General features: G+C 34.8%; 1 protein-coding gene across 1 annotated transcript in view; it reads right to left on the reverse strand.

Moving 5' to 3' along the window:
• Positions 1–1,153: 1,153 nt before the first annotated feature.
• The window catches only part of LOC136039338 (formimidoyltransferase-cyclodeaminase-like), an 85,615-nt gene continuing 70,537 nt past the window's right edge, over positions 1,154–16,231 (reverse strand). The window contains exons 7-10 of the mRNA XM_065722965.1: positions 15,515–15,653; positions 9,111–9,272; positions 7,685–7,867; positions 1,154–1,580 (exon numbers count right to left, since the gene is read on the reverse strand). Coding sequence (XP_065579037.1) covers positions 1,383–1,580; positions 7,685–7,867; positions 9,111–9,272; positions 15,515–15,653 — 682 coding nt within the window. The 3' untranslated portion in view covers positions 1,154–1,382. The remainder of the gene's footprint in view (positions 1,581–7,684; positions 7,868–9,110; positions 9,273–15,514; positions 15,654–16,231) is intronic.

Consider the following 16,231-nt stretch of genomic DNA (forward strand, 5'->3'; position numbering starts at 1 on the left):
ATCCGATCACTTCTTCGTAAGTTAAAGGTACCTCATTTTTTCAAATTTTTCAGAATTAATCCTCCCCCCCCCCAATTCCCCCAAAGAGACCGGATTTGTTCCGGTTATGTCAATAACGTATCTAGGACTTGTGATTATTTTTTTCCACCAAGTTTCATCCTGATCCCTCCACTCTGAGCGTTTTCCAAGATTTTAGGTTCCCTCCAACTCCCCCCAAAGTCACCAAGTCCGGTCGGGATTCAAAATAAGAGCTATGAGACAAGATATCATTCCAAACATCAAATTTCATTAAGATCTTCATTAAGATACGATCACTTCTTCGTAAGTTAAAAATACCTCATTTTTTATAATTTTTCAGAATTAACCCTTCCCGCCCAACTCCCCCAAAGATAGCGGATCCGTTCCAGTTATGTCAATCACTTATCTAGGACTTGTGCTTATTTTTCCAACCAAGTTTCATTCCGATCCCTCCACTCAAGGCGTCTGGCAAATTTTACGTCCCCCCCCAACTCCCCCCAGTCACCAAGTCCGGTCGGGATTCAAAATAAGAGCTCTGAGACAAGGTATCCTTCCAAACATCAAATTTCATTAAGATCCGATCACTTCTTCGTAAGTTAAAAATACCTCATTTTTTCTAATTTTTCAGAATTAATCCTCCCCCCAACTACCCCAAAGAGAGCGGATTTGTTCCGGTTATATCAATGACGTATCTAGAACTTTTGATTATTTTTTCCACCAAGTTTCATCCCGATCCCTCCACTATAAGCGTATTCCAAGATGGTAGGCTCTCCCCCCGAACTCCCCCAATGTCACCAGATCCAGTCGGGATTTAAAATAAGAACACTGAGACACGATATCCTTCCAAACATCAAATTTCATTGAGATCCGATCACCCGCTCGTAAGTTATAAATACCTCATTTTTTCTAATTTTTCCGATTTAACCGTCCGATTTAACTTGGTATATACCAAGTGCCATAAAAACGGGAAATAAACCGATAACACTTTAATCACATACCGCTACAAAAAGACAAACATGTAATCAAATAAAAAAAAAGTAGAGACATGATTGAAACAATCAAACGCACATTAGCTATTTCTCAGTCTTCCAAATAATTTCAAACAGGGTTATCTCAACGATAAAGAGATTACAGATAAATGAAAGGAGTTTATTTAAACAAACACAAAAGAACAAAATCTAAACTAAAACGGAAAGAGTATTCAACAGCAACAATTCGTAATCACGCCATCCAGTTATTTAATAAAAACGGTACCAAATCCCTCTTAATTCTGGCTAAATAGCAGAACAGTCCAAAATCCATCACTCTAGCCTACTAAATTCTGATATTAGGACAAGTATATCAAAGCCAGCAAAAGAAAAAACTTAAGGTGATCCCAACTCGGGTCGTCTTGATTCGAGGATATCCAATACTTTTTGACGTTCTTCAGTGACGGCATCAACGATCCCTTGAATCTCTTTTTCCGCAGCTTTACGCTTCTCTTCATCTTTAAGACTTCCAAGATTCGTCAAGACGTTGTAATATGCACCCCAAATAGCAGCCTCTAGACACCGGACACCAACCTATTGAAATAGAATTGATAAATTCCAACAAGACCATATATGTTTGCTACGCACTGCTTTACTTAAGTAAAACGCCTGTCAAGGGGTTCTTTATTAAGATTTACCCAAGTTCTTCCTTCATAATCAAGAAAATTAATTTTAAAGTAAATGCAAATACATATAACGTCCGAAGGCTTGGGCCTAGAAAGGAAATTACCTTTAACCGCCAGCTGCCAGTACTTCCACCCTTCGATGGTTATTCGAACCCTTTCCACTAACTTTTGACAATACGAACCTATAGTGAGCAGTTTCTTTTATTTATTTTTTTTTATTTTTCTTACCTTTAACCACCAGCTGCCAGTACTTCCACCCTTCGATGGTTATTCGAACCCTTTCCACTAACTTTGACAATATGAACCTATAATGAGCAGTTTTTTTTCTTCTTCATTCGACTGCTTATTCCAACTAAAATAAATTTTGTTGAAGATATTGCTTTTGCTGCCACTTACCAAGTAGACACTCAACGCAACTTGAATGAACCAGCAATAAAGGTTCACGCCAAGGGTCAGTTACTAAATATTGAGAAAACAAAATGTATGTCAAATAAAATTGCAGCTGGAAGAACGGACCAAGCCTAAGGCCACTGACGTCAAAGAGCTCATACAATTTAGGTAGTAAAATGACCCACGATGAAAACAATGTCAGAAAACCCATCGTGCACATAGTGTATACAGACTTCTCTTAGCTCTGCATTTCCAATGTTTAAAGATGCAGAAAGTATTCTCAGAGTCAAAATCACATTTGCTTAGAAGTACTATACACTTTGTGCAGTAGATATTCATAAAAAGGTATAAATATGTAAAAAAGCATAAAAGCATTAAAAAGTATAAAGTATAGTAAAAAAAAAGTATAGATATGATTCATGGAGTCTAGCAAAGGATGCAGACAAAACACTGCTTAAAATTGTCGACTATAAGAGTTCCAAATATCTTAAGAATGAATGATCAAAACCTTTCCTTTGTCAACGAGTCTCTGGACATGAAACAGCCAATTACAACCATTGAATTCAGCGTTAGAAGATAAAGATATGGGGAGTATATGCCCCATATGAACAAAGGATTTATAATGGTCAGTTTCACCTGACCTACGAAGAAGTGGAAGACAACGCAACACACTACGTCTATTCCTGCAGAAAGAAGTGATAAGACATGAAAGTCTACTGAATGAGTTGTGGCCCTTGGGACAGGATTGATCGAAGTAGAAGACAACCTTCACTGCTTTATGTGCCTTCAGACGCAGGCACGCCCAAGTTTAAGTAAGTGTGCTTAATTTCGCTCATTTATCCTTTTTCCTTAGGTAATAATGTTAAAACGGTAACAAGCATAAAGCAACATACTATAAAAAAGAAAGGCAACATATACCAAGAGTACAACTAAGGGTAGCGTGGAGTCAAAATTTGCTAACCTCATCAACCTCCACAGAACTAATGATTGTGTGAAACATAATTAAAGTGTAATAACTAATGAACAAGCCAGCAAAAATGGAGGGGGATTAGCTTGGAAAAAAATATAGATTAGCACAATCTTTAATTTTTTTTAGATGCCCTTTTTAAAACAGCAGGCTCGTTCTACTGCTTTTCAAACATGTGATGTTCGATCTTTTCAAAATGAGGGAGTGTAACCGTTAGTTAAGGATATTCGACCATAGGGATTTCATTGGTGTACTTTTTTCAACTTGATTTAATTTTTGACAGGTTTTGGTATCTTCTTCCTAATTAAAAAAAAAAAATTCGGAATCAAAAATTACAGTTCAATCTGAATGAAAGTTATTATTTTCAAAATATTGTTGTGTGAAAAAGGTTTTAATTATATAATATAGTAATATAATAATATTTATTTCTAACCCACTTACATCAAAAAGATAAATAGTGGAGTAAGAACTTGAAAAAAAAAAAGGAGAACAAATAAAAAAAAAAAAGTGATACAAAAAAAAAAAAAAAAAAAAAAAAAAAAAAAAAAAAAAAAAAAAAAAAAAAAAAAAAAAAAACGAGAGTCAACAATAGACATTAATCATACAAACGGATCAGACCGTAGTGAGGCGACAAACGCCGATACGCCGTTTCTGAGAGCTTTTTGTGTAGATCAGTCAGCTTCTCAGTAATGTTCGGAAGATAGAACTTTTTGATTATCTTTCGATTCCTATACGCTCTTTAAAACCTATTCTTTTAATGTTTGGCTACTATTTGCAGTGGTTAACTCTTTAATAGGTTGTTGCTACTGCTACAATCATGATATAATGCTTGTTTCCGAATGTCTCAGCTTTCACTAATAATTTTATGTTAAGTTGCTGAAACAGAATGGATAACTACAATGACCAATCAATTTGCAGAAACTTAATACCAATAAGCCAAAAACTACCATCCATTAAGATCCGATCACTTCTTTGTAAGTTAAAAATACCTCATTTTTTCTAATTTTTCAGAATTAATCCTCCCCCCAACTACCCCAAAGAGAGCGGATTTGTTCCGGTTATGTCAATGACGTATCTAGAACTTGTGATTATTTTTCCCACCAAGTTTCATCCCGATCCCTCCACTATAAGCGTATTCCAAGATGGTAGGTTCCCCCCCCCCGACCTCTCCCAATGTCACCAGATCCAGTCGGGATAAATAAGAACACTGAGACATGATATCCTTCCAAACATCAAATTTCATTGAGATCCGATCACCCGTTCGTAAGTTATAAATACCTCATTTTTTCTAATTTTTCCGATTTAACCGTCCGATTTAACTTGGTAGATACCAAGTGCCATAAAAACGGGAAAAAACCGATAACACTTTAATCACATACCGCTACAAAAAGACAAACATGTAATCAAATAAAAAAAAAGTAGAGACATGATTGAAACGATCAAACGCACATTAGCTATTTCTCAGTCTACCAAATAATTTCAAACAGGGTTATCTCAACGATAAAGAGATTACAGATAAATGAAAGGAGTTTATTTAAACAAACACAAAAGAACAAAATCTAAACTAAAACGGAAAGAGTATTCAACAGCAACAATTCGTAATTACGCCATCTAGTTATTTAATAAAAACGGTACCAAATCCCTCTTAATTCTGGCTAAATAGCAGAACAGTCCAAAATCCATTACTCTAGCCTACTAAATTCTGATATTAGGACAAGTATATTAAAGCCAGCAAAAGAAAAAACTTAAGGTGATCCTAACTCGGGTCGTCTTGATTCGAGGATATCCAATACTTTTTGACGTTCTTCAGTGACGGCATCAACGATCCCTTGAATCTCTTTTTCCGCAGCTTTACGCTTCTCTTCATCTTTAAGACTTCCAAGATTCGTCAAGACGTTGTAATATGCACCCCAAATAGCAGCCTCTAGACACCGGACATCAATTTATTGAAATAGAATTGATAAATTCCAACAAGACCATATATGTTTGCTACGCACTGCTTTACTTAAGTAAAACGCCTGTCAAGGGGTTCTCCATTAAGATTTACCCGAGTTCTTCCTTCATAATCAAGAAAACTAATTTTAAAGTAAATAAAAATACATATAACGTCCGAAGGCTTGGGCCTAGAAAGGAGATTACCTTTAACCGCCAGCTGCCAGTACTTCCACCCTTCGATGGTTATTCGAACCCTTTCCACTAACTTTTGACAATACGAACCTATAGTGAGCAGTTTTTTTTTTTTTTGAGTTTTCTTACCTTTAACCACCAGCTGCCAGTACTTCCACCCTTCGATGGTTATTCGAACCCTTTCCACTAACTTTGACAATATGAACCTATAATGAGCAGTTTTTTTTTCTTCTTCATTCGACTGCTTATTCCAACTAAAATAAATTTTGTTGAAGATATTGCTTTTGCTGCCACTTACCAAGTAGACACTCAACGCAACTTGAATGAACCAGCAATAAAGGTTCACGCCAAGGGTCAGTTACTAAATATTGAGAAAACAAAATGTATGTCAAATAAAATTGCAGCTGGAAGAACGGACCAAGCCTAAGGCCACTGACGTCAAAGAGCTCATAACATTTAGGTAGTAAAATGACCCACGATGAAAACAATGTCAAAATACCCATCGTGCACATAGCGTAAACAGATGCAGACTTCTAGCTCTATGCCTCCAATGTTTAAAGATGCAGAAAGTATTCTCAGAGTCAAAATCACATTTGCTTAGAAGTACTATACACTTTGTGCAGTAGATATTCATAAAAAGGTATAAATATGTAAAAAAAAATAAAAGCATTAAAAAGTATAAAGTATAGTAAAAAAAAAGTATAGATATGATTCATGGAGTCTAGCAAAGGATGCAGACAAAACACTGCTTAGAATTGTCGACTATGAGAGTTCTAAATATCTTAAGAATGAATGATCAAAACCTTTTCTTTGTCAACGAGTCTCTGGACATGAAACAGCCAATTACAACCATTGAATTCAGCGTTAGAAGATAAAGATATGGGGAGTATATGCCCCATATGAACAAAGGATTTATAATGGTCAGTTTCACCTGACCTACGAAGAAGTGGAAGACAACGCAACACACTACGTCTATTCCTGCACAAAGAAGTGATAAGACATGAAAGTCTACTGAATGAGTTGTGGCCCTTGGGACAGGATTGATCGAAGTAGAAGTCAACCTTCACTGCTTTATGTGCCTTCAGACGCAGGCACGCCCAAGTTTAAGTAAGTGTGCTTAATTTCGCTCATTTATCCTTTTTCCTTGTGTAATAATGTTAAAACGGTAACAAGCATAAAGCAACATACTATAAAAAAGAAAGAAAAAAAGAAAGGCAACATATACCAAGAGTATAACTAAGGGTAGCGTGGAGTCAAAATTTGCTAACCTTTTCAACCTCCACAGAACTAATGATTGTGTGAAACATGATTTAAGTGTAATAACTAATGAACAAGCCAGCAAAAATGGAGGGGGATTAGCTTGGAAAAAATATATAGATTAGCACAATCTTCAATTTTTTTTAGATGCCCTTTTTAAAACAGCAGGCTCCTTCTACTGCTTTTCAAACATGTGATGTTCGATCTTTTCAAAATGAGGGAGTGTAACCGTTAGTTAAGGATATTCGACCATAGGGATTTCATTGGTGTACTTTTTTCAACTTGATTTAATTTTTGACAGGTTTTGGTATCTTCTTCCTAATTAAAAAAAAAAATTCGGAATCAGAAATTACAGTTCAATCTGAATGAAAGTTATTATTTTCAAAATATTGTTGTGTGAAAAAGGTTTTCATTATATACGCTCTTTAAAACCTATTCTTTTAATGTTTGGCTACTATTGGCAGTGGTTAACTCTTTAATAGGTTGTTGCTACTGCTACAATCATCATATAATGCTTGTTTCCGAATGTCTCAGCTTTCACTAATAATTTTATGTTAAGTTGCTGAAACAGAATGGATAACTACAATGACCAATCAATTTGCAGAAACTTGTTACCAACAACTTGGAGAAACAGGATTCGCCACAAAATAAAAAATAGACATAAATAAAATCAAAAGAATAGAAGCTTAATTAGTTCAAAACAACCATAGAAATAAAACACACATTTTGAAACATAAAATAATTCCTAAATTATCTTTAAACTGAAGAGAATCGTAAGTTTTGAAATTCTGTTTTAATTTTTTTTCCGCTCAAAATATACCAATAATTTTTTTCCCAAAAACATTCCGATTTATCATTAAAATTCACTAGCAACTTTATGCAAGCTCAAGGACCTATCTTTCAGTATAATTGTTACTACTTAGTCTTGTTTAAGAACGGCAATGAAAACCTATAGTTCAAGAAGTAGAGAAGTATCAGTTCATTTTTGGTATTGAAAACATAAATACCGCATGGAATAACACTTCTACTTTCGTTTTGTTTAAGAATTGAACAAAAGATCTGCTCTCATTTACATAATAATATTCCTCTTTGATAGTTGCTTCAAGGACACGTTATTGAACAACTGCTCTGCAGTATTTCATCTTCAACCCTTCGTCGTTCCGATTGAATGACTGAAAAGCAAGATTTTTAATGTTATAAACCTGGAATTTATTATATATAATATTTTTGAACATTAGAACAATCTGGAAATAACTCCCGAAAATAAATACCTGTATATCTGAGATACAGTTGAAATTTCCAAATTTTGCTAGCTCTTGCAAATGCGGCCACATACGGTTCGCAGTTCTTCCAATGTTCAAAGGAGAATTCACAGTTTTTAATACAGCGTTTTCAACTTCTTCATCATATTTTCTTTTTTCTTCGTCTGTCCCACGCGGAAGTCTTGTTGCACTCTATAGAAAAAGTCATTTAATCATGAAAATATAAGATTCTAATTCATAGAAATGGACGGTGCAAACTAAGCATGTAGGCTGCATTGGAATAGTGATATATCTAGTGGACTCTCAACTTAATGACCACAAAGGTATTATGTACATACTATATATTGAGTGTATAAGGTTAAATGATTAAGGATGATATTCCCTATGAGATCATGGAATTTTGCAACAGTTCTGCAGCTGCAACTTCAACCCAAAGGACTATCAATCCATCCACTGAGTCAGAATTATGATGTTACTTAGACATTTTCTTAGAGGAAAATCGAAACCTGCTTAAGAAATAAGTGAGTTTCCTTGCTTAAGTAATTCTCAATCTAAATCTTATATTTTTATAATATAAGAAAATCCACAGCAAATTTCAAAAATGTAATTCAGAAGATGGACAAAGCTGAATATCAGCTTTTAAATTAGAGGAAAACGGTCATCTTTTATGAACACATCAAAAATATGGAACTGCAGAAAAACAGCACACCAATAAAATTTTAAAGGGTAGTAGTAGAGACTTAAGTAGACTTAAGTAGACTTCAGTTAAGACCTTAAGTAGTAAGACTTAAAGTAATTGACGTTAGTTTCTCCCTTACAAGAAGTAGTTGAAACATATTACTCACTGTACTTGGTTACTTTTTGTTGCCTCTGTCATACTACCACAGACGTTCTATATATTTATAGAACGTTGGAATTAGATAGTTATAAATTACTGGAATTACTAATTATATATTATATAATATAGTTTAATATAGTTGGAATTAATCTTTTGCAAGATAATGATTCAAAGTGGTAAAATATGAAAATGTTTATATAAATATTGTAGTAAATTAAAATTAAACCTAGCATGTTTCCTTGAAGTTTCTGGGTTTCTTCAACCATAACTTCTTCATTAAGGCAGAAACATAATTTTACTTTTATAGAGTGGGGGAGGGGTATGCAGCAATTCTTAAAGAATTGGGGCAAAATTCAAACTTTATCGTAAAGAGTGAGGTATTGAGGAGGCGACAACTCTCTTCATATACGTAATAATTTCTGTTTGTTTGGAGTTTTAACCATACTCATTACTTTCAGTTGAAAAAATAATATGTTTTATTTATTTAATATTACAAGAAGATAATTCAAATTGAGCTACTAATCAACTTGTAAAGCATAATATAGAAAAAAATTCGACATTTTTGACATTTCTGGACAAAACCTGGACTCTACTTACCATATAGCTTTCGAATGCAATAGTATCACCATCTATCATGGGCATCAATTCTTGCATTAATTTATACATGGGAGGAATGACAGCTCTTGCTTGTTTGTCATACTTGTCCACACTCTTCTTGCCATAGGTTAATTGCCCAACCATTACAGGCAAGGCTGCACCCTGAAAATGCAAATAAAAGTGTAATTAACTAATGAAAACATTCCAGTTAAACCCCCCTCCCCCCAAAAAAAACAATTGTCTCTCTCCTGCAAATTTTGTAGAATCAAATAAAAAACTTGCACTTCATACATGGTGCTTAGCCAATAAGACCCTTGACAGAAGCAAAATTTTCAGGCACTTTATCGGAGTCTTATCAGAATGCGCCTTTTGGGGGTAATTAGCAAAGGGCCAAGTGCCTTTCATGAATTATATTTTTTCTCAGCCATTTCGAATGGAGGGACTACTTCGATTTGAAACTGTAATTTCTGGGGCTTTTTCCAAGACCAAAGGTGATTGGATTAAAGTATGATTTAATTTTTTCATAAAAAATACTGCATGTATTGGCAGCCAAACTATTATTCATAAGGACCCCGAAAAAAAACAGACCCCGAAAAAACTCTGTGTTACAAATATCCATGGATCGAATAACACACACGGATTTTGAAAATATAAAAATGTAAATATAGGAAAATCAGTGGCACAGAGTCGTCCAATAATCTTAGAATATTAATGAACAACATAACTGAACTAGAATTTTGATGATTTTTTTTTTAAAGAAATTGTCGTTTTGTTCACAACAATTCACGCTCCGTATTCAACAGAGGTATCTTTTCAACTTCAAGTTATAAGAATATGTATCAGCAATCATACTTATTTTCGTTATATGATGTTCACCTACAAAAAAAAAAAAAAAAAAAAAAAAAAAAAAAAAAAAAAAAAAAAAAAAAAAAAAAAAAAAAAAAAAACAACTGACAGTATCATAGGATTAGAAATCCTACGAAGTGCTAAAAATTTTCTTCTTCATCTTTTTCAAACATAATCTATCATTTCGACTGATACACAGGCGACGATCAATTTTTTTATTCAGTAATTACTTGCCATAATATACATTAGCAAATTAGCTCGAATACTGTTGCCTTAAATTTTCTTAAAATTATGTCACACTTGGCAATCATACTGAACGTTTACAATAGTTTTTTATGGAAATTTATAAGGAAGTCCCAAGAAAAAGTCCCAAGAAAAAGTCCCAAGAAAAATAAAATTTGGCCCTATGTTTCAACCTTTACAGATTTGTTATAAGTGCACAGTTTTTCAGTCCTGAGTAGAGGTAATAAAATTTTTTTTTTGTTTTTTAAATTTTAAATTTTAAATATCAGCTCTACAAGGATCTACAGCACTCTATGGTGGTTTTGCAGAAACGAGGACTGATTTGAGACGTTCCTGTACATCAAAGACCCGTAGACACGTGAGAGGCAGCAGGACTGGAGGCACATTACCTTAAAAATGTTTGACACCTGTGAGATACCCTTACTTTGCATGAATTCTGATTAAAAATAGTGAAAATACCGGTTTTCAAGCTGACAGGAGTTAAAAAAGTGAATATTGAATTAAGTTGCATAGCAAGACAAGTAGAAAATCAGTTTCATCTATTATAGAATACTTTGAAGAATGCAAGGTTTTATGTGGAATTAACATGTAGTGTCACTAAAAAACCGTTTCGGCCCTAAAAATACTGACATGATTCCCAAATGGAATTACACACTGATAAGAATTCATCTCATTCAGTATTATGAGTGTAAGCGGTACATTGCATTCCAAAAAACTGCATTGAAGTCTTATACCAATTACCATTTAAGTTGAGTTCTCTTCTATACTAGAAAGCACTTTGTTTTTCTGTTGGCTTGCTCCTTCAAGCGAATGTGCCAATTGAGCCAAAATTCTACAACTTTTTTCTTATAAACTACAATGAATAAACATAGGCAATAAAAAAAGACATTTATAAGCTAAAAACAATAAAACACAAAAAGCAAGGATGTGGAAAAATAATACCAGAAGGTCATTGCAAAAAGTTGCAAGAACGAATCACTTTTTTACAGGCTCAGGAGCAGATGCGTCAGAACACGAAGTCTTGGAGGTGAGGAGGGGTACACACTTTACGCAAACTGGCATAAATCTTGGAGCACAAAGTGTGCTGCCATGCATGGCACAGTTCTGCCAGATGCAAAGGCTTCGACGGCATGCGCGACACATTTTTCACCCTTAGACAGTTCCACCACGTGTAGAACACTTCTGCCACTTGTGGTAGGGTTCTGCCACGTCACTTTTCTCAATAATGTTCCGTCATAATGGGCCCACTTTCACCAGGATGGGCCTGATTTCAAAATTCCACAATCCCTATTATTCTAATTTTTAACACTGCGACTAAAAATTACAAGCCAAATTTAATCTTTCAATTTCTGGAAACCACTTCCCAACCACTTTTAATCAACTAAACTGTCAGATTTCAAAGCTCTTTTAAATCTCCTTTAACTGGAATGATTTTAAGCACAGGTGATGCTTTAGAGTGGCCTCAATATACAGCCTATACAGGGGTCAGGACCTTAAAAATTTTAGAGGTGATTCATTTAACTGGAAATTGATGCTTCAAAATCTCTTTTTAAAGGTCAAAAGTCATTGAAAACCAATCGGCCTGTCGCATCCTTTTTTGCTACCCAACCACCCTTTTAACTTAAAAAAAAAAAAAATCCGATGAAAATTTTAAGATGAACTTTCGTCAAGGAATACTTGAAAGGTAAACTAAACATACATCTGGGGATGAAATTACCCAACAGCCTCTAAATGAGGGCTGTAATTTATACCAGTTGCTAGTTGTTTACATATAGGTTTTGTATTAAGTCAAAAACTAGTAGTAGTAGACATTGGGTGTCCGATTAACTGAACAAAATTCAGTAGTGGTTTCCTAAGCCAAAATGGTATCTCTATTTTTGGAGAATGTAGAAGGTGTTAGGGGTCGCAAAAACGGGTCAAAGAAATTGTTGCTCCAGTACAGTTTGAAATTTACACTTTAAGTCATTAGGCCAAGGTGAGCCTGATGTGCGAGAATTTTTTTTAAGAGTACTATCCCCCCCCAAAAAAGAAAAATGGACCCTAAAAATGGTAACTTTTTTCCAATTGGGAGATTTTGGCCTAATAAAGGGTCAAGAAAGTTTTTATCTGAACCACTTGAAACTTAAAACCACAAGTTTTTGGGCAAAGAAGGGACATAATTATACGAGATAATATCTATTTGTTTTAACTTCTAATGTCGCTCCTTACTTTCAGTTGGAAAAACTCGTTTTTCAAAAAATTAATTAATCGTACAGATGGACAATATTCATCCAATTGAGTCTTAAATAGTTCCGAGGCAGTCCCAGGAGAGGAAAAGAGTCATCAAACAAACATTTATTTATTACTCTTTATTCCTGTTATTGTATCGATGGTGCAAACGCTTGATTTACACTCCAAGGACTATAAATGGGACCTATTTTTTTATTTTCCTATGATTTCATTAGTGTACATGGTACTTTCTATAACATTTCAAAGAAATTTGGCACATTGAAAGAATTTTATTCAATTACGTATGATTTATCCAGCTCATTTGGTATCTCAGACACTTCAAAAGTTGCACACTATAATTCAATCAGTCTGATTTTCTTCTTAGTTGACAGTTTTTGCCAAATAAGACTCATCAATCAATTAATATATATTTTCTGAGACTGTAAACATGTCAAAATTAATGAAAACATATTGGGTTGAAATGCTGGTGTAACATTTTTTTTTTCATCTTAAAATTTCATTTGCATCAGGATAGGACGTACCAATAAGTTTTCAGACATCTGAGTAGCACAAGGGGTCAAAGATCACGTCCTTATTGCGGGGATCTAAAACGAATCATTTGGTTTAAAATTACCTATCAAACGTTATTAGCATAAGAACATAGGCATGAGTTAAGGAAAAAAGAAGACCCTGCCCGAAAAAAATGTGGGGGGGGGATTAATCTTGATGAAAATTGCGAATCAAATTCAAGACGAAGAAGAGATTTTAAGTTTTTGTATTCAAAGTGTAAGAAATTGTGCTTGCCCCAAGAAGGTTGGTCGTTGTGTCTAATAGGTGATAGTGTCGAACCTACTATTTTTCAATAATGGAAGAGGGCTCATCCAAACGGAATTTTAAAATATTAGTGTTTTTAATAACCAACAGAATTCCAAGTGAATAATCAAATTAGACATACTAATAACAGATACTTCCAAAGACGGATCTTCAAACTAAGGGCAATTACCAGAATTAAGAGTAAGGCTTCCAACCCATGAATCTTCTAAGGGCAAAAGCGTTGTGTGAGCTAACTATTATTTTAAACACATATAGTTTATCCTAATAATTTTTCTTTTACAATTATTGCCTTGAAAAATAAAATTGCTGACACTTAAGAGAATGAATGTCATACGATGAGCAGTCAGTCTACTTTCAGTAGTTATTTCATGTAATCTTGATTATTATAGTCATTTCCTTCCTTTTTTCTGTCTATGTTGTGACGAATAAAACCTAAAATTCAAAATGCATATCGTTTTTGGTAAATCACAAATGACACTCAAGCAGTTTAGGTAGTTTGAGAGGTAGAAAGGTGCTTCCGTCACTTTTATCTGAAAACCTTGATTAGTATGATAATAGTATTTTGTGTTGTGTTGTTGTTCATGTTATGACAAATAACGAAGTACACTGCTCGTAACACAAGTGGTTTTCAGTAAAGTGTCAATGATAATCTAGGGTTCGGAAGGTTTTGAGGTTCTTCATGTTCTTCAGACTAAAAATAGGTTGTTTAGCCACCTTAGCCCCCAAAATTTCTGACGTTTCAGTTGTCGGGTCTTTCTTACAGGGACAGGCAGCAAACCTCTCTCCCGGCATTGTGGCAGCCGGGATGGAGCCACGGGCCCTGCATTGGTAAACAGAGATAAATTCATGCGTTATCAAAAGAGTTCTTATTAATAAGTATTTCCTGGGAATTAATTGAAGCGGTGATTCCCCTTCCCTCTTTAGAAAAATGGGACCTAGTGGTCTCACTGTGCTTATGTTTTTTTTCGTTTAAGCGTCGTTCTCCCAATGAAGGTCCATCTAGCTGTAGCTCTACTCCTATTTGTGGTCATTTCTGCTTGTTTTTGGTTTGGTTTGGTTAGTCATTTCAATCCCTGTTCATTTTAGGATTTGTTTACTCATTTCAACTAATATTTTTCATCTTTGTATTTTTAATGTTATTTTAATTTCTGTTAATTTTGTCTTTACTTTTGCCGTTGATAGAATTTTTTCTTCATTTGAAGTTTAAATTATTATAAGACATTCTTTATGCTCGTCTTAGGTATAGTGTCTCCAGATACTGTCTTTATTTCTACTTAGTGTCTTTAGATTTGTCTCTGACCTCTCCCCAAAACAAAATTTTAGGTCCAATTGACTACCCATCGTCCCCTTGCAACAAAGAAATACCATCGATGATAAAAGATACATAGAAAATGTTGCATATATCCTGTTTTGTTAAAATGGATACAACTACTTGTTTTTTATTTACATCACTGAATTCCAAATGAATTGATTCTAGTCCCGTTGGTAAAGTGCAAAAACGTTTAAGCTCATCAAACAGTTCGTGGTAACGAACCGGTTTATATGTTGCTTTTTACCCCTGACAATGTATGTATATATGTATGTGTGAAAGTGTAGATGTATGAAAGAGGCACGGTGGATGACAGTGTGGCTCTTGATAAGAGGTTTGTGGGTTCAATCCCGCCTGTGGCAAGGGATAAATTCTTCATAATTGCTGTCTTTTCAAAGATATTTGATTGTTGAAGCAAGTCCGATTTCTAACACCAATTGTCTACAAGGCATCATACTTGTAGTTGCTACAGTAGAGTGGAGAGGACTCTCCTTCGGCACTGAAGGACTCGAGTTTAATATATGTGTGTGTATGAGTCTGTATGCGTGTATGCGTGTGTGTGTGTGTTGTGTTTGTGTGTGTGTGTGTGTGTTGTGTGTTTGTGTGTGTGTGTGCTTGTGTGTGTGTTGTGTTTGTGTGTGTTTGTGTGTGTGTGTGTGTGTGTGTGTGTGTGTGTGTGTGTGTGTTGTGTTTGTGTGTGTGTGTGTGTGTGTGTGTGTGTGTGTGTGTGTGTGTGTGTGTGTTGTGTGTGTGTTTGTGTGTGTGTTTGCCTATGTGATTGTGTTTGTGTGTTTGCGTTTGTGTGTGTGTGTTTGTATGTGTGTATGTTTGTGTGTGTGTGTGTGTGTGTTTGTGTGTGTGTGTGTTTGTGTGTGTGTAAATGCTTGTGTTTGTGGGTGTGTGTGCACTTAAACTTTAAAAATATAAATAATACGGATATGTAAGGCTAGTAAACTTAACATACCAAAGCTCCAAGAAGAGCAGCTACGGAGCCTCCGCCAGGTGCAGGACTTCGAGCAGCAACTGATTCAACGAATGTCTTCACTGTGAGTGAAATTAGTGGTCCGATTCTTCCTTGCAATCGATACTCAATTATCCTCTCGCTAAAATAAAAGATTGTAAAGAAAAGTGGACGTTTGAAGAATGAACGATTATTGTCTGCAGTCCGAAATATTTATTTGTATCCTGGGCCTTTCAAATGAAATGATTTTAGTTTTTATCAGTAATTGCTGTTGATTCCTTCGTCATGTACATATGGATTTTCCCCTTCAGCCTATACCAAAAAGAGAATAGGCTATTACCAATTAGAGCAATATAAAAGATGGTAATTTTAAGTTAGATTCAAGCAACCACATTGGCCTACGAAATTAAAATGGGGAATAAAACTATTTTCAAATTTGAGTCCATCGACAAAGGTTACTAGCTTATGAAAAATCGAAGCATATTTTTGATTTTGATCTTGGGTTACATTATAGTCTTTATATGATAAATTATCTTGGGGCATACTAAATAACACACGCTTTTTTCAGTATCTTCTACTGTTAGAAACGTGGCTTAGCAATAACGGTGTAGGTCTTCTCAATACTTGCATTAAGTGCTGTACAGGGCGATTTTATAAAATCGCCTGGACGAGAGAATTGTCAAGGCGAATGGCAGCTTAGCAACTAGAAGTAAGATATTC

This window comes from Artemia franciscana, chromosome 19 (assembly GCF_032884065.1).
Source record: "Artemia franciscana chromosome 19, ASM3288406v1, whole genome shotgun sequence".
NCBI lineage: Eukaryota > Metazoa > Arthropoda > Branchiopoda > Anostraca > Artemiidae > Artemia > Artemia franciscana.